The sequence below is a fragment of the Sebastes umbrosus genome, chromosome 14 (genome assembly GCF_015220745.1).
Source record: "Sebastes umbrosus isolate fSebUmb1 chromosome 14, fSebUmb1.pri, whole genome shotgun sequence".
Taxonomy (NCBI): Eukaryota; Metazoa; Chordata; class Actinopteri; order Perciformes; family Sebastidae; genus Sebastes; species Sebastes umbrosus.
The window spans coordinates 30,198,364-30,222,888 of record NC_051282.1 but is presented as its reverse complement, the minus strand read 5'-3'; the positions used below and the strand labels follow the sequence as shown (position 1 = coordinate 30,222,888).

The 24,525-nt window shown below is 38.8% G+C and overlaps 3 protein-coding genes across 8 annotated transcripts; all 3 read right to left on the bottom strand.

Annotated features, from left to right (window-relative positions):
• Positions 1 to 1,599: 1,599 nt before the first annotated feature.
• LOC119501336 (interferon-induced protein 44-like) lies at positions 1,600 to 5,536 on the bottom strand. The gene is made up of 9 exons (XM_037791654.1): positions 5,465 to 5,536; positions 5,238 to 5,292; positions 4,804 to 4,839; positions 4,573 to 4,606; positions 4,104 to 4,302; positions 2,701 to 2,853; positions 2,378 to 2,549; positions 2,187 to 2,287; positions 1,600 to 2,058 (listed from the first exon to the last, which is right to left on the bottom strand). The coding sequence occupies exons 3-9, from the start codon at positions 4,835 to 4,837 to the stop codon at positions 1,897 to 1,899; spliced, it is 855 nt and encodes a 284-aa protein (XP_037647582.1). The 5' UTR covers positions 4,838 to 4,839; positions 5,238 to 5,292; positions 5,465 to 5,536; the 3' UTR covers positions 1,600 to 1,896.
• Positions 5,537 to 8,124: 2,588 nt separating this feature from the next.
• LOC119501330 (interferon-induced protein 44-like) lies at positions 8,125 to 11,963 on the bottom strand. 4 transcript variants are annotated; one of them, XM_037791644.1, is made up of 8 exons: positions 11,731 to 11,963; positions 11,105 to 11,118; positions 10,901 to 10,934; positions 10,616 to 10,814; positions 10,142 to 10,291; positions 9,829 to 10,000; positions 8,922 to 9,022; positions 8,125 to 8,829 (listed from the first exon to the last, which is right to left on the bottom strand). In XM_037791644.1, exons 2-8 carry the CDS (start codon positions 11,109 to 11,111, stop codon positions 8,668 to 8,670), a joined length of 825 nt encoding a protein of 274 aa, XP_037647572.1. In that variant the 5' UTR covers positions 11,112 to 11,118; positions 11,731 to 11,963; the 3' UTR covers positions 8,125 to 8,667. The 4 variants fall into 4 exon arrangements, with proteins under 4 accessions (XP_037647572.1, XP_037647571.1, XP_037647569.1 ...); XM_037791643.1 differs by having other exon boundaries at positions 10,901 to 10,936; positions 11,104 to 11,118; positions 11,725 to 11,962; XM_037791641.1 differs by lacking the exon at positions 11,105 to 11,118 and having other exon boundaries at positions 11,725 to 11,962.
• Positions 11,964 to 12,218: 255 nt separating this feature from the next.
• On the bottom strand, positions 12,219 to 23,557 carry LOC119501331 (interferon-induced protein 44-like). 3 transcript variants are annotated; one of them, XM_037791646.1, is made up of 8 exons: positions 23,426 to 23,557; positions 21,269 to 21,285; positions 21,067 to 21,100; positions 20,781 to 20,979; positions 17,488 to 17,637; positions 17,213 to 17,384; positions 13,268 to 13,368; positions 12,219 to 13,148 (listed from the first exon to the last, which is right to left on the bottom strand). In XM_037791646.1, the coding sequence occupies exons 2-8, from the start codon at positions 21,276 to 21,278 to the stop codon at positions 12,987 to 12,989; spliced, it is 828 nt and encodes a 275-aa protein (XP_037647574.1). In that variant the 5' UTR covers positions 21,279 to 21,285; positions 23,426 to 23,557; the 3' UTR covers positions 12,219 to 12,986. The 3 variants fall into 3 exon arrangements, with proteins under 3 accessions (XP_037647574.1, XP_037647573.1, XP_037647575.1); XM_037791645.1 differs by lacking the exon at positions 23,426 to 23,557 and having other exon boundaries at positions 21,067 to 22,468; XM_037791647.1 differs by lacking the exons at positions 20,781 to 20,979; positions 21,067 to 21,100; positions 21,269 to 21,285; positions 23,426 to 23,557 and adding an exon at positions 17,773 to 18,069.
• Between the last annotated feature and the right edge of the window lie 968 nt (positions 23,558 to 24,525).

Here is a 24,525-nt window from a genome sequence, read left to right as displayed (position 1 = left end):
CCACGCTCTCTGGTGGACAGAGGTGAAATTACTCCTTCAATAAATTTAATTTTTATTTGTCACCTAATTTTTGTCACCTCAGTTTAGTTTTGGGGTTTTCTTGAAAAATGTTATTACATTACCAATATATCCCATAATATGGTATAATACTGCAAGAATCACTTCAGAGTAATTGCATTACAAGACAGTCTAGTGTATGGACTAGAGGGAATGAAGTTAAAGGAGACTAAAGACAACTTTCATTATTTTGTGATATTTATTGCGGTTTTACTTGAACAACAGTAACTGTAGCACACTGTTTCAATATATAGCAGGTACAAAATATAAAATACTGTTGGAACAACAGGTACAGCATATGTAATCAGTAGTCTAAAAAAGTTTCACTTTTCAAACACATTCACCCAATTTTATTATTTATTTGATTGGCCAATCACCAGATTCATGATTACTGAGAGACTACATCAGAAATTACCACCTGATTAAACAAAGCACAACTAGCACATAACCTAATATTGTAGCATTTCTCAACAGGGGTGGGAAATGTTGAGAAATGCTCAACACCACCCCCCAGGGGCATGAAACCCAGCCATTTAAACTGTTATCAGGCTTTTAAATAGCCATTATCAGTCTCTATAAGCCCTATAGATGTGAGTCAATAGGGACCTACTACGCCCACTAGTAGGTTTTATCATCTGTTCACATGGTAGGTCACCGAAAGAAGGTATAATAGCATAGAATAGAATTTCACCCAGGAGACCAGAGTTCACATCCTGTGTGAAACCATCATTGTGTTGTTGTTTTTTGTTCTTCGTAATTATTTTAACCATAAACACAATGGTTATCCCAAAACTGTTTTTTTTTGCCTAAACCTAAAGAAGTTGTATTCTTTTTACCTAAACATAAACAAGTTGTACTTTTGTTGCCTAAATCTAAAGAAGTTGTAGTTTTGTTGCCTAAACCTAAAGAAGTTGTACTTTTGTTGCCTAAACCTAAAGAAGTTGTAGTTTTGTTGCCTAAACCTAAAGAAGTTGTATTTTTCTGCCTGAAAATAACAAAGTTGTAGTTTTGTTGCATAAACCTAAAAAACTGAAGTTGTAATTTTGTTGCCTAAAGCTAAAGAAGTTGTACTTTTTTTTCCTAAACCTAAAGAAGTTGTAGTTTTGTTGCCCAAACATAAAGAAGTTGTAGTTGCCTAAACCTAAAGAAGTTATAGTTTTGTTGCCTAAATCTAAAGAAGTAGTATTTTTGTTTGCCTAAACATAGAGAAGTTGTAGTTGCGTAAACCTAAAGAAGTTATAGTTCTGTTGCCTAAACCTAAATAACTGAAGTTATACTTTTGTTGCCTAAACCTAAAGAAGTTGTAGTTTTGTTGCATAAACCTAAAGAAGTGAAGTTGTAGTTTTGCCTAAACCTGTTTTTTGCCTGAATGTATTAAGTTGCATTTGTTTTGCCTAAACATAAAGAAGTTGTATTTTTGTTGCCTAAACTAAAAGAAGCCTTTTTATTTGTGTTCAAAACAGGATGTTTCATTCAGTTTTACAACATGTTAGAACGTGTTGCTTCTAAGTTTCATTTTCACTTTTACAACGTATTAGGCCCCTATTGACCCACATCTATGGTGCTTATAGCGACTGATAACGGCTATTTAAGACACTGGCCCCAAAAGGGTTGAGAATCACTGGAATAATTAAAAAAAATCAAATGCATAGAAAGAGTGATACAACCTACTCAGACTTTCTTCAGCAAGGTAGAGGTATGATAATTCGTAGCAGATACTATATGCATTACATGCTTGCAAAGGAAAATCAAAAAGCCATATTGCCCACCTCATGTGGACTTTTTTCACGATGTGATAAAGCAAGATGTAGACTACCACAGCAGTATGTAGGCTTAGATCTACTGGCTGTTGGCAAAGTCTTCTCCATAGATAATCATCCGTCTCAGTGCGCTCAGTATCAGTGTATCAATGTCATCATCTGTGTCGATCTCTGAGTGGTAGTTCTTCACAGGAAAGATGCAGTTCAGTGTAAAACCCAGCGCCACATTCAGTTCGTCCATCTAAATTTGAACAATTTGACATTTAAGAAATGAAAGTGCTGATGAAAGGAGTTTTTTTGTGTTAAAATTTTAAAAAGTAAAGCAAAATTGTACTCCAACTTGAATAACAACTCAATTACCAGACTTACCTTTTCCTTCAGGTACGTGCTCTTATACACGTTCTTTATATCTGCGTTGACCTCTGGACAGGCTGCATCAATTTTGGTGAGAATAGCCAGTTGGGGAATCTCTGTTGATTCAGAGCAGAATCTGATTCAATCAAAATAATGTTTGTCAGGTTATTTGATTCAAGTTATGAAACCCAGAATCTAACCCTTACCCATGTCTTTTGCTGCAAGTCTGACATCTCTCATCTTTTTCATAGTTTCATCACTCAGTATATTCACTGTGCTGGCAGAGATGACACAAACCAGAACATGAACTCGGTCATTCAGAGTGGGGTCTTTGTTGTAGTATCGATCATCCGCTGATATTTTAGAGCAAGGATTGAACTGGAAAACAATGTGAATCAAAGAATAACTTTTTCATGTAAATAGTATCTTTATGTGAATAAAATTATTTATCCAAAACAGATCACAAAGTTGGATTGTATCACTGAAATATATCCAACAAAGTTTAATAAATTCAGTAATTGTACTGTACAGTGTAGCCATTTTTTATGTGCCCCTCCATGGCCAATTTGATGTCTTCCAAGCCAACTCCTCTGTTAGTTCCCTTCTCAAGGCCCATGATGTCAGTGAAGGACAAAGGGTAAAATGTTCCTAGTTTTCCTTTGTGGATTTTGTAAGTTGTGTACTGTAAAACAGAAAAGTGCAGTTATAACAACAATAGTGCCACCTACTGAATAATGGCTATGAAGCAGTTTGTCTGTATGAGCGGTGGAAGTAACACAAACTAATTGATAAACATGCAGATAATGAAGATGCATGTGAATTACAAAATGGAGCCATAAAAATGGATGTGAAATGAAAAATGTTGTGATAAGTTATCAAGTGATTTGATTAGTTTAAAGCTGATTTCACTAAAACAGCCGTGATATGATGAAAACAGACCCGTTTCATCATTTTCTCCATCATACATTCATCATTCATCATTCATAACACAAAATTGCCATTTATCATTTAAGGAATGAAAATGCATATGAAGTAATAATGGAAGAGATGAAAATGTATATGAATTGAAGAATAGAGTATAAATTGTCGATTGATTTGATAAACTTGATTGACATTTAACAGTGTTGCTCTGATAATCAACTGTCGACCATTCATCATTCACAACACCCAACTGACATTTATCGTTTATAACACGCAATAGTTGTTACTTCCACCCTATAAAAAAAAGAAAACGCCCACTCAGCGAACCTCTGGTTTTTGATTGACATTTTGGGAGGAAGTAACAAAAATTGCGAATAAATGTCAGTTGGGTGTTCACATACATTTTCATCACTTCCCTTTTCTTTAATTATTTTTTGTTACTTCGACCCCTCATATGTCTCTTGCTCAATAGTTTCATCACAACTAGTTGCTCAACTGCTGCTCACCTGATCTGTGTAAAGCAATCATCTTTGCAGGTGCACATAAAAAAATGAATTAAATCTAAATACTAGGTGGAAGAAAAGTTTTCTAGTGCATGAAATACATGACCTTGGTTAAACCACACTGAAAAGTGATTCACTTTGTCAGGCTACTCTATCAAAAAGTAAGCACAACTACAATCCAAGTATACCTTTCTGTAGGCCTATAAGACAAGAATACTTAATTATACTTTTCTTAAGTATATCTCGATCAAAAGATTAGAAAGTACAAGTAAGCCTATAAACCAAGTACACTTAGACTTTTCTGTATACTTGTCAGTATAATTCAAGTATACTTAGATTTTTCTGCATAATTTTCAGTATGAGCCAAGTATACTTATGTATACTTTTGTTAAGTATATCTCTGATAAGTACCTAAAAAGTAAACTGAAAGTATACACTCGTATTTTAAGTTTAAAAGAAGTTTACTAATAGCACACTTGAATAAACTTATTTTTGGTAAGGGTCATACTTTTGTGGTGAAGCTCTCTTGAGAGATTGCATCTTCCAAAACTCGACCACTGATTCTGCCACGTAAAACACTTTCGACAGAGTTGACGAAGCTGGACTTGCCAGAACCAGCGGGTCCATAAAGCAGAGCTCTGAGCTGTTGGACCTCATCATTAAGAGGCTGAAAATTTTTCACAAACTGCAGGTCTATCTCGTTGTGTCTGTTCAACAAAGAAAGAGTTAGATTAGATTTTAGATTTACTTGTTTAAAGCAGTTTTGTATATGGTGCACTATATTCTGTGGTTGCTGCATAGTATCACAAACAGCAGTCACATTGAACCACCATGTTACTGAAACTGACAACAAACAGGAAATGGCATAACAAAAGGCAGTCTCAACAAAGGAATGTGTGCAGTTCTGTAGTTTTGGTTTTAAAAATGAGAAGAGCCTTTAAACACCAGAGGCACCATCAATTGAACACATCACTCACCCCCACGTTATGTTCCTCCATTCTTCAGTCAAAGCTGACAAGTAAAGTGCACATGTTGATTTAATACATGAGTCACATTTTAAGGAAATATCTTCAACACAAATGAAGAATCTGCTGGATTTATTTGCATTTTTGATCTCCTACGCACTTGTCTCGTGAAATAGATGTGCAAAGTGCTCTTGTGATCTGTATATGTTTAAACAATGTTCTGAAATATTTTGAGTATCTTACTCTCAGGAGGAGGTTTTGACGGTCCTCCGCCCATGGCTACAATAAGAAATTAAGGCAACATGTAAACAAGAAACATTATTACACATTATTTATTACCCAAAACCAAACCAAATGTCAACAGATTATTTGAGGCTTAATATTTCAGAATATTTATTTGTCAGTTCAGACATGTTACTTATCACTAAATTACTAAATTAAGTGTGTTAAAGAAGGGAAAATGAAAGTACAGAGGTAAACTAACAAGAAAATGATAAAGTTAAAAAAAATTTCACTTTCACTTGATCAACAGAAGTATTAGGACAGAAGCAAAAAATAATTGCATCACTCCATGAATTTAATGATACTGATGATAAGATGACTGCCCTCTCTAGTATCTCCATCCTAAGAAACTTTTATTCAACATTTATCAGTATAAATAGAAAAAAAAATCTTACCTCAGCTGTTGTGCCCGCTGAAAGAAGTGGTGATGGTTTACCTCAAGTAATGACTCTGAAATTGAGAAAGTTGAGGAATTGAGGAAGTTTTTTATGCTCTATTCCAATTTTCTTTTTATCACTTTGACAAATTATGTGACCATAGAACTTAACCACAGATTCTTGAGGACAAATTAAAGCAGATGATTATCAGTCAGTTATTTATGAGACATTCATGGTCAGTATACCTAAGAGCGTAGTTGTTGGTGCCTGTTTGGGGTGATACAGTGGTGCATATCCTGTGAGGACACGCAGCTTTAAATGTTTTGGCATCCTTTCAGTTTCCTTTGGGTCATGTGATTTGAAAGAATTTGAGGCAGGACTGACAGCAGTGCTCTACATCTTTACAGAACTAAATGCATTATAATATAACCATCCTAGACTAGAAACACTGTAGAAGGATGGCAGTGATGGTCACATGATTTTGCACAATAACGTCAGTGCAGCAACAAAATATAGATTAACAAATAATGCAGCATTTATGGTATTGCATCATGCTTTTTCCATTTTAAGACCACCCTAGAGGGCACTTACATTTTCTCCACTGGAAGGATACCCTAGAGGGCACTTTACCTTGTTTTCTCCACTGGAAGGACACCGTAGATGGCACTTTATCACATTTTCTCCACTAGAAGTGCACCCTAGAGGGCACTTTATCTTGTTTTTCTCCACTGGAAGGACACCGTAGATGGAATTTCATCACATTTTCTCCACTGAAAGGACACCCTAGAGAACACTTAATCACATTTGCTCCACTGAAAAGACATCCTAGAGGGCACTTTATCTAGTTTTCTCCACTGGAATGACACCCTAGAGTTGGAAATGTTGTAAATGCAGTCAGAGAAGAAATGATTTAATCACAGACAAAGACTTTGTGATAAGAAGTGGCATTAGGAAACAAAACAGTCATTGGGGAATAACAACATTGTGAAATGAAAAAAGAGTTTGGAAAAAATAACACTTTGAAATAAAATCTGCTGGAATTAAATAAAAAAAATACTTCCAATAAACACAGATATTTTGTGTAGAATGAACTAATTGCACATTCAATCTGTTGGATTATTTATAATTTATTTCACAATGTCTTTCATTTAATATTACACACTACAGACAAGCATATATTTTTCATTATTCCACAAAGTAAAATATTTTTTTCTTTTACTAAATTTCAAACTCAACTAAAAAGCATGTAATGATGCCTCACATAATATAATAATGATATACATGATAATATATGAACAAACCTGTCTCCTAACAATTACGTTCCCATACAACGAAACTGCCTTCTCGATTACATTTAGAGAGAAATGTACGATAGTTTTAAACGTGGTTAATGTTGTGAATTTAAACAAAAGTACTTGGTAAGTTAAGTAAAAGATCATGGTTTGGGAATTGGGGGATTAAGAAATATAAGATAATATTATTGTTTTCTTTAGCATATAATCTCCTGAAAATAAGAATCGTTGTGTTTTCGTTACCTTAGAATGAGCCGTTTATATCTGCATATGGAGCGGGTCTTCTATCCAGAACGGAAAAAACACTGTGATCCGCAGTTAACGTCCGTCACTCCACTCAGCCGCCGGGAAACAGGAAACCCCTGGTGGTCTTGAGGAGCTGCAGAATTTATTTCTGCACAAACTGCAACTACCACTGAACATTCACTTGATATTCTCAAAGCTAAACTAAGTCTCTCTTCTGCTCCACTGCATTCATTCGCCACCGTTCTCTCTCTCTTGCTTCACCACTCACACTCTACACACTGACTCTGCTAGTCTCCAAATGACCTACGCTACTCTTACAACAGCTCTAGATAGGGCCAATCGCGTTTTCACGTCAGCCAGCGTATTTCTCCTACAAGCCTTGCACACGGGGGAGGGTGCAATCTGCAACCTCACCGCTAGATGCCGCCAGATGTTACACACTGCTTTAAAATATGTTTGTTACGTAACAAACGTAGGTGACATAAGTGTTTTCACACTGGACACAGAGGTCTCCTGGGTGAAAGTCCCGTGTTTGTTTGACCCATCCATCCACCCCGAGTCCCGACCTTGTGAGTTTTGAAGTGGGGAGGCCAGCTTTGGACGATGTAGGCTAATACAGTGTTTCGCACAGGATCTTGAGAGACTGTGATGGGTGATCTCAGAACATTCTGGGGTCATGCTCACCCGGACGAACATTTTCAACATTTTAAAGTGAAATGCATCAATCTGGAGCACTTTGAGAGCAAAATGAAGAGGCTAGATCTCTGAAGAACTTGGTGCTCTAGTAAACAATTTAAGCATCAGCATGGTAAACGAGACGGGGTGCCGACATCGCCGCAGACGCCTCCACTAAGGACAGTCGGCAGGGAGAGAGGACGCACTGCACAGCGAGAAGTCCATGGCCCCGGGAAGTGGCGAGGGCCTTTCAAAGCAGACCTCGGTCGCGGCGCACCGGACGACGTGCCCGGTGAGTGCCAGCCCTCGAGTTGTGAAGAGTAAAAATATTTTGGGTTCATTATGAAACTGTAGCGCGCTGGATCTCAGAATACTTTGAGTTCATTTGAATGAGGCTACAATGGTTGATTATGATTGGATAAAGATCCACACTCTGCTTCGCCTGTTGCAAAATGTGGATAAATACATTATTCAGTGCTTTTTTATCAAGCATCAACCTCATGTCATAATGTCGGAAAAAAAATTGACGTGAAGCGTAAATAAACACTTCACTTCAGGTAGCGGTTGCTGGTCACTGCTGGTTGCTGACCAGATTAAAATGAGAGCACATCTGTAGAGTAAAACACACTTCTGACACCTTCTAGTCTGGACACACACGGGGTGAACGGGAATGACTGAAATATCTTTTTTACAGTGAAAGTAGGACAGGGCCGTAAAGTGGGCCAATGGCCCCTTGGCCCCCCTCACTTACGGCACCCATGCTTGCTGCATCTGCAAAGGTCGCGAGTCTCCACACGGCCAAAGTCATCACACTATCAGACACGGCCCTTCACGGGGGGTTCCGTGCCAACATTTTATCTAACTATACGTGGACGTGGATGGGCGGAAAAAAATTGAGAACTTTGAGCTGCTGGGAGAAACCCACATGGAGTGTAAAAGATGTAAACGTTAGCTCATGTGTGCGACCATCCTTGCGTAAATACAACCAAGGCCTTATACAAGTGTGATACGTCAAAAACAAATGTAATCCGGGAGAAAAGGCATTTCCTTCTAAATGTACTTGACAAGCGCATGCAGTTTTGTTGTGTGGAAATGTAATTTTTAGGAGACCAGTCTGGATATAAATACTGCAGTATATGAATAACATGCTTGAAAATGAACATAAAGATAACAAGTGCATTACTGCTTGTTTTCATGCTTTGATCATACAAGGTTTGCCTCAGCTGTACGTCGGTCTACAGGTTGTCGAGGAAGTCTTCTCCAAAGGTAATCATCTGTCTCAGTGCGCTCAGTATCAGCGCATCAGTGTCATCGTTCGTGTTGCTTTCTGACTCGTAGTTCTTCACAAGAAAGATGCAGTTGGGTGGAAGGCCTAGCAACATGCTGAATTGGTTGACCTAAGTAACAGCATGTCAGTTGATCAGTAAATTACAAAGCGGTGACCAAAATGTTACTTAAATTGCATTCCAAGAAAAAAAAAAGACCCTACCATTTTCTTCAGGTACTTGTTCTTATAGACTTTGTCTATATTCTTTTTCCCCTTGGAAAACGCTTCATCAACTTTGGTGAGAATAGCCAGTTGAGGAATTCCTGTCAAGACAGAAACCTGATCAGTATTTTAAGCATTTGAGTACTACCTGGTTAAATAAAAGTTAAATAAAAAAATTTTAAAAAATGTATTTTGATTTATAAAACCCAATATGGCACCATAAGTTCACACTAGGGCTGTCAATGAATTAAAATATTAAAGCGTGATGATTAATCACATGATTGTCCATAGTTAATCACGATTAATCACATTTTTTATCTGTTCAAAATGTACCTTAAAGGGGTGCTGCTTTATGCAAATGTATGTATATATTTATATTTAACAACACAAATCAATGACAGATATTGTCCAGAAACCCTCACAGGTACTGCATTTAGCATAAAACAATATGCTCAAATCATAACATGGCAAACTGCAGCCCAACAGGCAACAACAGCTGTCAGTCTGTCAGTGTGCTGACTTGACTATGACTTGCCCCAAACTGCATGTGATTATCATAAAGTGGGCATGTCTGTAAAGGGGAGACTCGTGGGTACCCATGGAACCCATTTACATTCACATATCTGGAGGTCAGAGGTCAAGGGACCCCTTTGAAAATGGCCATGACAGTTTTTCCTTGCTAAAATTTAGCGCAAGTTTGGAGCGTTATTTAACCTCCTTTGCGACAAGCTAGTATGACATGGTTGGTACTAATGGATTCATTAGGTTTTCTAGTTTCATATTTTTGCCAGTATCTTCACTCTAGCTTTAAAACTGCAACCCAAAAAATCCCAATGTGCGTTAACACATTATTATTATGTTAACTTTGACAGTCATAGTCCCCACAGATTGTGATCTCTGCTCTTACCCATTTCACTGGCTGATAGTCTGATGTCTCTCATCTTCTTCACAACTTTGTCACTCATCAAAGATACTGAGTTAACAGGAATGACAGAAACCAGAACGTGAACTCTGTCATCCAGAGTGGGAGATAACTTGTAGTCCTGATCAGTCTCCTTCAATTGGCCTCCAGGAACGAACTAGAAAACAATTTAAAATATTAACTATTTAACAGAGCAGTTAAACAATGGCATTTGGCACAATACAATGCGTTTCATAAGTATTAAATGCAAAACAATAAGTATATAACTTAAATAATGTCAGAGTTTAAAGGGTTGTACCTTGTAACCCTCTTTCACATGTCCTCTCAGGGCCAGTTTGACGTCTTCCACAGGAACTCCACTGTCCGTCTCTTGCTCAAAGCCCATGATGTCATTGAAAATGAAAGAGTAAAAGCTCTCAGGGTCTTTGTGGATTTTAAAAGTTGTGTACTGTAAAGCAGAAGGTGTAGTTATTTGCATCATTTTTAGCAAATCCCAGATAAAATTGCAATTCTACACATCCCACCTCGTCACATACTGACGCTTTGTACACGAATCAATACATACAATTTTGTGACTATTTGACCCAAATATTTTACAGCTGCATCTTTAAACTGTCTGGTTACTAAATGTTAATCAACACCTTCCAACCAACCAGAGTCCAGAATTTTCAGTGGACCACGGTATAAAGCTAAATATTGGATTAGTGAACTGTAATTATCAGTGGAAATGCACTAATATGATCAGTTATCCCACATTAACAGTTATTCATACGTTTTGGGTAAAGCTGCTTCCAGAGATTGCGTCTGTCAAAGCTCGAACGGTGACTCTGCCTTTTAAAACACTTTCAACAGAGTTGATGAAACTGGACTTGCCAGCACCGACTGGTCCATGAAGCAGAATTCTGAGATGTTTGACTTCTTTGTTTCGAGGCTGGTAGGATTTCACAAAATCAAGATTCTCCTGGTTGTCCCTTTTAATCAAAGAAAAAAACATTAGAATAAAATACTGTATTATTTTTATGATTGAATGCACAACATTGTGACAACTCATACTCACTTTGGCATAGCTCTCCATGGCTGACTGAAATATGCTAAAGAGAAATATGTTATGTTGACATACAGTGAGACAAAGCTGTATTTTATAATGTCATCCACATCATGCATTCTTTTTTGTGAATGTTAGCATTATTAAAAATGTTAATAACGGTTGCAATATTTGGAACATCTTACGAGCTGAAATTGGAAACAGGTCAAAACTTACCTCCCATCACTGCGCTGCAAAGTAAGACATTTACATGTAAATATGCATGAATTTAAATAAAAAGTTCTGGAGAAGGAATTTTCTTATTGTCTAAAATTGAAGACTCTTAGTGGAAAAAAAGATAATAATTGCTAATGTTGATGTTTAAAGATTGTGAAAAGCTAAACAATACAATGCAAATAATTAATAAAAAAACTTAAGACATGTTATGCAATCTGTGTTAGCAGTTAAAATGTGACAAAGGGATAAGAAGATGGTAACAGGAGATGGATAAAATCAACAAGACAGTAGACACAAATTTAACAAACATTTAAATGAAAGTCAAAACTATTTTTCCTTTCAAGTTCAGTAATTCATTAAAGAAGGAAAAGTGAAGGCTCAACTCTGCAGTACATAAAATATAAAATAAAATGTGTTTCTGTATAGTTTAAAAGTCATAAGGAGAAAGACATTAAAACAACCAAATAAATAAAACAGAAACTGGAACCATGGAAGTTTCATTTCTTTTCATTTTCTAGCACTATCTAACACCATAATACACTAAAATAACACGTATAATCAAAATCATCATAGCATACGGAGAATTTACTTTGATGGTAGACATAATAGAAAGTCCTTACCTTTACCTGTGTTGCTTTGGAGTGCAGAGTGCCAAGTCAAGTGATAATGTTGACAAGAACAGATTTTATATTTTATGCGCTTGCTTTCGTTTTCTTTTTTCAGTTTTAGTTTGTAGCCAACCGCGTGACTTAAAGGAATCCACCTTTTATATTTGGCCAGCCAACCCTCAAAGACCAAGAAAATCCCCTGGCAACAAAGTACTGTAACTGAGCTCAGCATTTTTGCAAAATGTGTGGTGGCACAGCCATGCAGTGGTTAAGACTGATGCCCCACAGCAAGAGTTGTTTTATCAACAGGATACCACATAATGTAAAGTTTTGGTTTCTGTTTAGTTCAGCTTTTACTTTACGCTTCCCCCTATCGGTATCAACAGAGAATAAATGCTGTGATGGACACTGGGAATTAAGTAAATTCCTTTCTTTCAAAGGAAAAAGAAAAACAATTACAAAATAACAAGCACTGAAAGACAATACAAAATACAAGGCGGATGAAATAAACTTTTACTTTTTTATTGGTTTATATCCCTTGTGTAATAAATGAACTATTGTTCCATTGATTGCTAAATATCTCTCCACAGTTTGATGCCTCATCACATATATCATTAGAATTCATATTATAGCGAAAGGAAATAATGATGTTGTACTCAGTTAATCTTGATTTTACATACAAAAAAAAGCATCCTTTTTGCAGATGATATACTGTAATTTATGATACTGCATATAATGATTACACTGACAGGGGGTATTCTACTGCATAGTGACTACATTGCATACTTTAAGTGCTTAAAGAAATACTTCACCCACAAAAGATCCATTTGTATATCAATTACTCATGTAGCAGATGGTGACAGAAAGATGAAGACTATTGATAACACAAACAATGCTGAATCTATATCTTCTATATCTATATCAGAAGGAAATAACATTTCATAATACTGCATACTGACCCCTTCTACTGTAAATACAATACCTTTGTCCCTTCAATTTTTATTACATTGTAAATATATTTGTATAGTTGTTTAGCTGTTCTTTGCACAATCCTGTGAGCACTGCCACTTTACATTTCACTGCACATCCTGTATGAGCATGTGACAAATCAAACTCTTGAATCTTGAATCTTGAAAGTAAAATAGGAAAAAGAAAAAATCAAACTCAACTAAGACGCATATAATGAAGCCTCACATTACATAATGATCAATTTTTAAAGAAGCCATTTTTTTCATGTTTTGATCATACAAGGTTTGAATCAGCTGTATGTAGGTCTACAGGTTGTTGAGGAAGTCTTCTCCAGAGTTAATCATCTGTCTCAGTGCACACAGTATCGGCGCATCAGTGGAAGCATTTGTGTTGATTTCGGACTCGTAGTTCTTCACCAGAAAGATGCAGTTCAGTGGAAGGCCTAGCAGCACGCTGAATTTGTCGACCTAAGTAACAACATTTCAGTTGATCAGTAAATTACAAAGCGGTGACCAAAATTTAACTTCAATTGCATTCCAAGATTTCAAATATAACAACAATTACAAAATCACCAATAAAAACCTACCTGTTCCTTCAGGTACTTGCTCCTATAGATTGTGCCTACATTTTCTTTCACCTCAGGACAGGCTTCATCAACTTTGGTGAGAATAGCCAGTTGAGGAATTCCTGTCAAGACGGAAACCTGATCAGTATTTTAAGCAGCTTTTCATCGTTCAATGACTCAGTGGATTTTTACAATAACACCTTGAGCAGCATTCTAAATTGTCACGCCCCTGTCAAAACTAGAACAGTCACCTTCTCCCGCTCAGCCCCCTGGTTCACCAGCGAGCTACAGAAAATGAAGGCAGCTGGGTGTACCCTAGAGCGGTGTTACAAAGCTTCAGGGGTCACTGTTCACAAGCTAGCCTCTGGGAACACCAAAAGGCCTACTCAAAGTCCCTTAAGCCGTAGGCACACTGCCCGCATGACGCTCGCGTGGCGTCTACGTCGCGTGGTGGCTGCGTGATGCAGGAATCTGGTGTTCACACTAGACGCCTGTCGGCTGCGTGTCAGCTACCTGTCAGCTGTATTTCTGCTGCTGCTGTCAGCCCTTTCTTTCTGCATAGAGTTTGCCTTTTAATGGCCATTTAACTTCATGATAAATATAATTTATATTTATTTTAGACAGAGAAAGGTTCAGAAACGTGTGGTAATTAGTAAATAATAGTAATAATCCACAATTAAAACTCCGTACTGTATTCATTTATGATGCTTTCCAAGTCACTGCTTGTTCCACATCATTGTCCAGCACATATTTCAGAATAAAAGCCTCGTGTTAACAAATGAAGGAATTCTGTGCAAAGAAAACCCGCTTTAGGGCTTTTATGTCTAAATGAAAGCAGGAAGTGTTGATTTAAACCCCAAATTTTATCAATTTTTTGAGCTCTCAAAGTGACTGCGTGTTCCACAGCACTGACTGCTCATATTTCAGAATAAAAGCCTTGTGTTAAAAAATTAAGGGATTCTGTCTATAGAAAAAACGCCTGAGGGCTTTTATTTTGAAATGAAAGCAGGAAGTGTTGATTTAAAAACAAGTTTACTTAACTTAACTTTTTTTCATCTCCGTAACATATTCTACAGATAAACCTCGAAACTGTAGTAAAGTCTTGCTGGTATGAAGTTAATATACAGTCAATAGATAACTTTCACTGTCTGTGACATATTCTACAGATGTCTAGACATGGAAACTGTATTATGTAGCTGATATGATGTCCATATACTGTCAATAGATCACTTTCACTGTCTGTTGCTGCTGGGACACGCAGCTGAGACGCGAGCGGCTCGCGTGTAAAATAGGCGAGACTTCTATTCTATAAAATAGACGCGCATCTCATGCGGGCAGTGTGTCCACTCTAACCTGTTAACATGGATGCCGAAATAAAAAACAACACGCCACGCGAGCCTCATGCGGGCAGTTTGTCCACCACTTTAGAGAGGCACGGTCACAGTTCTACTCAAACGTCATCAAAAACAGTCCTGGAAATTCTAAGCAGCTGTTTTCCACTATCAATCATCCTCTTAAACCACAAACCCCCTCACTCACAGAAACTACAGAAGAGCACTGTAATAATTTCATGGCCTTCTTCAAAACAAAAATTGACTCAATCCGTTCTGTCCTCTCTGGTTCCTCCACCCTATCTGTCCCGACTGCCTACTCACAGTCTGAGATCTCCCAGCCTCTTAATTGTTTCCCAGAATCTTCATCCGTGGAGTGGACTCCAGTTTATGTGTTACAGAGGAACTTTTGGGAATTAAATCAATGCATGGCACAATCACAGGAAAATACATATTTGAGGAAGTATCTAAATGTGTGAATGAAATGAAACTGCCCTGGGACCAACTGACGGGACTGACGACAGATGGAGGCGCCTGCTATGTGCGGTGAAAAGAAGGGATTAGCGGGGAAGATGTGGGAGAAGATGCAGCGGGAGAAATGTGCAGGTGAGATGACAGTGTATCACTGCATCATACACCAGGAAACTGCCGGTTTTTGGAAAGCAAAGGTAAAGACACCACAGAGCTCCGTGACGAAAAGTGGCGATGTGAGCTGGCCTTTTTTGTGCGACATAATGAAGTATCTCACTGCGCTAAACCAAGCTGCGCCTGTGGGAGACTCAGATGCAGCAAGGAAACTTGGGTCACTTTCCGTGTTGCCAAGCACTGACAAACCATGTCTCCACAGCTGTGTTCCTGACTGCGCATTTTGCTGATAAACGGCGCACTTGGCACAGAGTTCACTCGGGGATTTGCAAACTTTGCAGCTCATAAATTTAAACTTGAACTGCCCAGCAATCCGAATGCAGTTGACGTGGAAAGAGCACCTGTGAACATCCAAATAGAGCTGATAGACCTCCAGTGTAATGGCACACTCAAGGCAAAGTGTGACTCTGTGGGCATTGCACAGTTTCCAAGATTCATCCCCGGAACGATGCCTCAACTCCGCCTACATGTTTCTCAAATGCTCTGCATGTTTGGAAGTACATACAGTACCTATGTGAGCATCTTTTCTCTGTGATGAAGATGAACAAAAACCCATACAGGAGTCGTCTCACTGATGCACACCTTCACTCCATCTTGAGGGGGTTCCAAGGCACAGAACTTAACCCCAAACGTTAATGAACTGGCAACAAGAAAAGATGCCAAACATCTGGCTCTGGCACATGTGCATAAAAGAAGAATGTAGCCTACCTAAATATGTTTTATTTTTGCACTTAATCCAATATCCTGTCTATCCTGTTTAATAAATGTTGACCCTGTTTGGCCCTCGACGTAGTCCCAGTTTTTAATTTTGGCCCTCTCTGTGATTGAGTTTGACACCCCTGTTCTACATGCTCCCCCTTGGCCATGTCATTAGTCGCTATGATATCGCATTTAATTGCTACGCTGATGACACGCAACTCTACGTGAACACTCGCACACGTTCCTCTACAGCTTTGCCATTGTCATCATCATCGTCATCTGCCCAATCAACACTCATCGCCTGCCTGGAGGAGATAAAGGCGTGGATGAAACATAACTTTCTCCAGTTGAACAGTTCCAAAACTGAAACAATTTTTGTTGGCGCCCCTCGCCAGATCCAGTCATCCTCCATAACCAGCATTACCTTCTCCGGTCACGAGATTCCCCTCTCCTCATCAGTCACCAACCTTGGTGTAAGATTTGACCCTCAACTCACCTTCTGAAGCCCATATCAAACACCTCAGCAAGATCTCCTTCCATCATCTCAGAAATATTGCCAAACTCCGCTCTACGCTTGCCTTAAGTGATGCTGAAAAGATAGTCCACACCTTTCTCTCCTCCAGACTGGACTACTGTAATGCACTTCTCATCGGGATCCCTAATAAGAGTCTTCAAAGACTACAGTATCTACAGAACAGCGATGAGAGTGCGAAAGTATGAACACATCACGCCCATTCTCCATTAACTTCACTGGCTTCCCGTCTCTGCCAGGATTGATTACAAGAGCTCCCTCCTCACTCACCAGTTCATCTATGGCACTGCTCCCCCCACCCCCATACCTGAAAGAACTAATCACCCCTCTAACCTCAACACGATCCCTCCGCTCTATAATCTAAAACCGCCTCCTCCCCCCAGGACTAAGCTCAGCATCACGAGTGATCGGACTTTCAGTTCCACCGCCCCTCGTCTATGGAACTTCCTCCCTGACCATCTGAGTGAACCACAGACTACAGAGAGTTTAAAAAAAGGACTTAAGACATTCCTTTTTAGCAGAACCTAGACTTTTAATTAACCTTGCTGGTTGCTGCTTTTATGCTCTTATTTTTATGATGTTAGCTCTTTATCTATTTTTTATATTGATGCTTTTACCTTGTAGCACTTTGAGATTTGTTTCAAATGTAAAGTGCGTTATACATTAAATGTATTATTATTTATTATTAATTTGTTATTTTGATTCATAAAACCCAATATGGCTCCTTTAGTCCACACAAGCTGTGATATCTGCTCTTACCCATTTCACTGGCTGCTTCTCTGACGTCTCTCATCTTCTTCACAACTTTGTCACTTATCAGAGTTACTGTGCTGGCAGGAATGACAGAAACCAGAACGTGAACTCTGTCTTCCAGAGTGGGAGATGAGTTGTAGTCCGGATCAGTCTCCTTCAATTGGCTTTCAGGAATGAACTAGAAAACAATTTTTAAGTCAAGTTTTATAAGTCTTAAATGCAAAACAGTAAAAAAAGAAAAGTATGTAACTTAAATAATGTCAGAGTTTAAAGGGTTGTACCGTGTAACCCTCTTTCACATGTCCCCTCAGGGCCAGTTTGACGTCTTCCACAGGAACTCCACTGTCCATCCCTTGCTCAAAGCCCATGATGTCATTGAAAATGAAAGAGTAAAAGCTCTCAGGGTCTTTGTGGATTTTATAAGTTTTGTACTGTAAAGCAGAAGGTGTAGTTATTTGCATCATTTTAGCAAATCCCAGATTACAATATAACCAGCCACATTCTCATCCCAACTCGTCACGTGATGCTTTGTCAGACCCCTTGGCAACAATTTACGCTGCGCTTACTTTATTGGTAAAGCTGCTTCTAGAGATTGCATCTGTCAAAGCTCGACCAGTATTTTCGCCTTTTAAAACACTTTCAACAGAGTTGATGAAACTGGACTTGCCAGCACCGACTGGTCCATGAAGCAGAATTCTGAGATGTTTGACTTCTTTGTTTCGAGGTTGGTAGGATTTCATAAAATTACAATATAACCAACCACATTCTCATCCAAACTCGTCACGTGATGCTTTGTCAGACCCCTTAGCGACAATTTACATTAACATTGTGAATTCAATTCAAATTTGCTTAGGTTTAGGCAACAAAACCACCTGTTAGGTTTAGGCAACAAAACCACCTGTTAGGTTTAGGAAAAAAAAAATGTTTGGGCTTAAAATTATTACGTTTGTAAAGTGAAAATGAAACTTAATGTTGTGATCACAGGACACAAACAGCGGTCTCCTGGATGAAAACCCTGTGTCTGTAGCTGTAACATGGGAAGGATTTTGACCCGGCCACCATGTTGAGAACAGTCCAACCAAAACCAAGAACCGCCCACCGGTCAGAGCAAACTTTCTCATTTTACAGCTAATCAGTACATTCAAATATGTTTCTGAAAACATTTGAGGAGAGAAATGGGCATTACAGTAACAGAATATTGATTCATATTTGATCAGTGCTGCCTATTTGACTAGGTAGAAGGTTCAGAATGCCAATGTGCTGGCTTAATCTTTACAAAAATTAATTCATTCCGTCGTCTATCAAAATATTAAACAGCAAAAGTAGGTCTAGTATTATATGATCTAATTTTATTGATACCTAATCTATTGTAAATTGATCAGGTGAAAATAAACATCAGAGATGCTTTGCTACAAGCAGAAACTGCAGGAGCAACTTAGGACATGGTGTTGCACGTCCTCCTCTAAATAACATTCATTGGTGGCAAGGTGGTCAGAGCATTCACATTGATGGGAACCCTTCTGCATCTTCAGCAGGTATCTCAGGGTCATAAGCGTTTCGCCCCTTAGCCTGTACGCTTCACCAGAGTGGGGCAGTGGAGACTACATTAGCCTTCACCTGCAGAAGGGTTCCAACTGCGGGCTCTTGTCAACCAGAGCCACCTTGAGCTACTCTCGGCTACCGTGGCTATTTCTCCAGTGGCTTTCTTCAGTTGTTTGGGTTCTAAACCAATCTTCTGTAAGAAGTAGCGCACTGATGTTGCTGGGAAACAGCGGCAGCCAACTTCGATGGGGAATAAGGCTGCATACCAACCTTTGACTAGGGCCTCATCAATCAAATCCTGGTATTTGGCCTTTTTCAGTTGGTGAGAAATGGGTAGCCTGTCCTCCCAGGGCACTGTGAGTTCGGCTACCAAGATGGTTTTTGTGCTCCTTGATTAAAGAATCATGTCCGGTCGGAGTGAGGTTACCGCCACCTCTTCTGGAAAGACGAGCCTCTTCTTGAGATCCACTTGTATCTCCCAGTCAGAAGCTCGATGCAAAATGGATGGTGGGTTCTTGGCAGTTGTTCTTGTCTTAGTAACCTTATCTCCTTCTCTTTGGAAACCGATGTCTCCGGGTGGTGGTGGTGCCTGGTGTGTGTTGGCTTTAACCCTCTGTAGGTCTGTCCATTTTGCAATTTCTGTAAGGACCTTATCGTGCCTCCACCTGTAACGGCCTTCACCCAGAGCTTTAGGACATCCAGTCAAGATGTGATTCAGGGTACAGAGGGTTGCTCCACACTGTTTGCAGGATGGGTCCTCTTCTTTGCCCCAGATCTTTAGGTTGTTTGGGGTTGGCAGGAGATCGGCCACAGCCCGCAGGAGGAAGGACAACTTGCCCTGGTCGGTACCCCAGAGTTCCTTCCAGGACAGCGAACGCTCGAGTGCCTGGTCCCACTGCGTCCACCGTCCTTGGGCGGCGAGCCCTACCGCTTTTACGCGGCGGTTCATTTATTATCTCGTATGATTATACCTGGTCTTAGTATTTAAAACTATTGTCTTTTATTACCTTTTATTATTTTAAAGAACTACTGGTTTTAGTATTATAAACTATTGTCTTTTATTACTTTTTATTATTTTAATGAACTACTGTCTCACACTCAACATGTGAATTTAAGCACGTTCATGCGTGAGTGTATATATAGCCTAGAGCCCAAGACAAATGTCTTTATCTTATATTATCTTAGATTGACTGTTTAATCGGTTGTTTCCATCAGCCGGAGACATCTTGCAAATACCATTAGGAGCACAGGAGGACACACATTATTATCTGTCTCGCGCACTACTGTCAGGATATCGTGACCGTTTTATGAGAATAACTTTTTTTATCATATTTGCTCAAAGTTACCGACATCACCCAGATAGCATCCAGATGTGGGCCACTTCAGGCAATGATGCAACACTGCTGGCCTTCTTCTGGCCCGGACAAAATGGATGTGAGCCTGAAGTGGCCCACATCTACAATAGCAAACAATACCCCAAATATTCCAAACCAAATGTGGGCTTTTTTTCAGCAAAGATGTGGTGCTCTCTGCAATGTGTAATCTGGATGTGACCCTAAAGTGGCCCATGTGGTAAACACAGAAAATGTCCACCTATGACAAAGATGTGGCACAGTCGACAAAGGCTCATCTGGATGTAAACCAAAAGTGGCCGACATATGATGCAGCAAATGTGGCCCGATTATCTTAAAACATATCTGGGCCAGTTTTGGTAAATATATGGCACAGTATGCACTGGCTAACCTGGGTGTGAGCCTTATGTGACCCACATATGATATGGCAAATATGGCCCAAATATTTTACAGCTGCATCTTTAAACTGTCTGGTTACTAAATGTTAATCCACACCTTCCAACCAATCAGAATCCAGAATTTTCAGCGGACCACAGTATAAAGCTAAACTGTAATTATCAGTGGAAATGCACTAATATGATCAGTTTTCCTTAATGCTTTTCACTTCAGTTAAGGTTTTGATGAGTTATAAACGTGTTAAACTGTTCTTTAGAATCACCTAAATCAACAGTTATTCATACTTGTTTGGTAAAGCTGCTTCCAGAGGTTGCATCTGTCAAAGCTCGACGAGCAGCTCTGCCTCGTAAAACACTTTCAACTGAGTTGATGAAACTGGACTTGCCAGCACCGACTGGTCCATAAAGCAGAATTCTGAAACGTTTGACTTCTTTGTTTTGAGGCTGGTAGGATTTCACAAAATCGAGATCCTCCTGGTTGTCCCTTTTAATCAAAGAAAAAAACATTAGAATAAAATACTGTATTATTTTTTATGGTTGAATGCACAACATTGTGACAACTTATACTCACTTCGGCATAGCTCTCCATGGCTGACAGAATAATGCTGAAGAGAAAGATATTATGTTGACATACAGTGAGACAAAGCTGTATTTTATAACATCATCCACATCATGCATCATTTTTGTGAATGTTAGCATTATTAAAAATGTTAATAACGGTTGCAATATTTGGAACATCTTACGAGCTGAAATTGTGACAGGTGAAGACTTACCGCTTCCCATCACTGCGCTGCAGTGTAAGACAGTTACATGTAAATATGCATGAATTTAAATAAAAAGTTCAGGAGAAGTCATTTCCTTATTGTCTAAAATTAAATGTTAAAAGGGACTGTTTGTAACTTTTTAAGCGTATAAATGTAGCGGCAGCGTCGGCGTTAGGGACGGGCCTTGGGGGTCCAGGCCCGTCCAGAAAGGTCACTGTGACCCCTCAGCTGAATTCTCTCCTGACAAAAAACTAAACTGAAATAACAGTTAAGCTATTAGTAAAATTAAGTCATACAGTTTGGTAATGGAAGGACTTAACACTGCAATGCAAAATAAAGCACAAAACAGGGATAGTTTTGCATTTTGGAAACAACTAGGACATGTACTTGGGCTTAATTACATTGTTTTTTATTGGAGTGTCCTAACTGGCCGCGAGCAACACGGTGCTGCACAGCAACACGGTGCTGCACAGCGCGGCACGACGTTTTGTCTGAACTTCTATCGGACACACGGTTCCTATTTTTTCCTGTCACTCATATTGAGAGGAACGGCTGATTAGTTTAGATAAAATAAGCCGAGAAAACCGGGTCAGTTGTCCTGGATGTAAATGGAAATATTAACTTGATTACTGACACTTTCAGCACAGGCATTGACGCTCGCAGTTATATGTAATAAAGTTCACTAGTGAAACTTTATTAAGAGCTACCTGTCAAAAAATATAACCGCCACCTCACTAATGGTTCAAATAAAACACGAACACACAACGCAAAGAGACAACTATGGAAACTATGAGCCGTCACTACAATATTTCAGTAAGAAGCCTCGTTTTGATCCGCTCCATTTGCGTGTTGTTGTTTTTTTTGTTTTGTTTTTTTAAATCTAGCTCAATAGAAAAAAATGAGAGAAAGTAGACCTACAATCCTGGTGCATTAAAGCACAATTAGGACCAAGAGAGTAAAAAGCATCCTGTGCTCCTCTCGTATCTTACTTCTTCTACCTGTTTGGATTATTCTGTTCAGTATCATGGAATAAAACAATGGACTAATGTTACACTACAGTAGGCTGAGCAGAGACAACAACTGATGAGTGAAACATCCACATTTAGTCTGACTGTTAGATTAATGTTTTGTTTAACTCCCTGTTAACTGCATCTCGGCACCCGTGTGTGTGCACATTTTGACGCAGGGCGTGCCTGAGGAGTTATCTGAAGCCTCCAGTACCTCCTCATTTCAAAACAGAAACCAAAATAAGGTGGCAGCTGGTTGGAGAAGAAGTGAAAAAAATGCCCCCCCTGTCAAAGCTGATTGCCCCCCCCCCCTAACACTCTGGCGCCGACCCTGTGTAGCAGGTCGGCACACATGCGCGTTTGCATATGCGCGCTCGGGTGTGGCTGGAGCCTCGTCTCCGCTGCCTGCTCTCCTTCACTCAGACAGCGCGCGCGTCCTCGCTGTCTCGCTCCACCTCTAGACGTGAACGCGCGCTCACTCCACACTGCAGAAGAGTTAGTTTAGCTCTGAGAATATCTAGTGAATGTACAGTGGACGTTTGTGCAGAAATAACTGCTGCAGCTCCTCCAGACCAACAGAGGTTTCCCGTATCTTGTGAAGTGATGGGGCTCCTCAATTAGTTACGTTATTGTCTCGTTACCGACCGGGTGCCGGTGTCTTCGGCTAATTGCTAATGTTGATGTTTAAAGATTGTGAAAAGCTAAACAATACAATGCAAATAATTAATAAAAAACATAAAACATGTTATGCAAACTGTGTTAGCAGTTAAAATGTGACAAAGGGATAAGAAGATGGTAACAGTAGACGGATAAAATCAACAAGACAGTAAACCCAATTTAACAAAAATTTAAATGAAAGTCAAAACAATTTTTCCTTTCAAGTTCAGTAATTAATTAAAGAAGGAAAAGTGAAGGCTCAACTCTGCAGTACATAAAATATAAAATATAATGTGTTTCTGTATAGTTTAAAAGTCATAAGGAGAAAGACATTAAAACAAACCAAATAAATAAAACAGAAACTGGAACCATGGAAGTTTCATTTCTTTTCATTTTCTAGCACTATCTAACACCATAATACACTAAAATAACACGTTTAATCAAAATCATCATAGCATAAGGAGAATTTACTTTGTTTGTAGATATTATAGAAAGCCCTTACCTTTACCTGTGTTGCTTTGGAGTGCAGAGTGCCAAGTCAAGTGATAATGTTGACAAGAACAGGTTTTATATTTTATGCACCTCCTTTCACTTTCTTTTTTCAGTTTTAGTTTATAGCAAACCATGTGACTTCAGGGAACTGCTGTGATGGACACTGGGCGTTTCATTTAGTCTTTTTTTTATCCTCTCCTAATAAAACAATATGTTAAGTAAACAAGCACCATAGATGTGGGTCATTAGGGGCCTACTACGTTGTAAAAGTTAAAGTAAAACTTAAAGGTATCACATTCTAACATGTTGTAAAACTGGATGAAACGTCACGTTTTGAACACAAACAAAAAGGCTTCTTTAGGTTTAGGCAACAAAACTAAAACTTCTTTAGGTTTAGACAATAAATTGCAACTTCTTTAGGTTTAGGCAACAAAACTGAAACTTCTTTAGGTTTAGACAATAAATTGCAACTTCTTTAGGTTTAGGAAACAAAACTACAACTTCTTTAGGTTTAGGAAACAAAACTACAACTTCTTTAGGTTTAGGCAACAAAACTGAAACTTCTTTAGGTATAGACAATAAATTGCAACCTTTTTAGGTTTAGGGAACAAAACTACAACTTTTTTAGGTTTAGGCAATAAAACTACAACTTATTTAGGTTTAGGCAACAAAACTACAACTTATTTGGGTTTATGCAAAAAAAAAACAGTTAAGTTTAGGGAAAAACATTGTGTCTTGGGTTAAAATAACTACAAACACAAAGACACCTACACATTGTTGGTTTCACACGGGATGCAAACTCCGGTTTTAGTGCCTGACTTCCTCCTCTGCTCTTGTCATAATTACTACTGTCACTAGAGGTCGCTGTTGTTTTCTTTTATACCTTCTTTTGCTGATCTACCATGTGAATAGATGATTAAACATAGTAGTGGGTGTAGTAGCCCCCTATTGACCCACATCTATGGGGCTTATAGCGACTGATAACGTCTATTTAATAGCCTGACAACAGTCGGTTACATGTTTGCAATATCAAGTGCCCTGAGTGTGGGAAAACAACAATATGGATGACACTAATTTGCCAATCGAGATATTCAAAGTCCCCAGAGGATA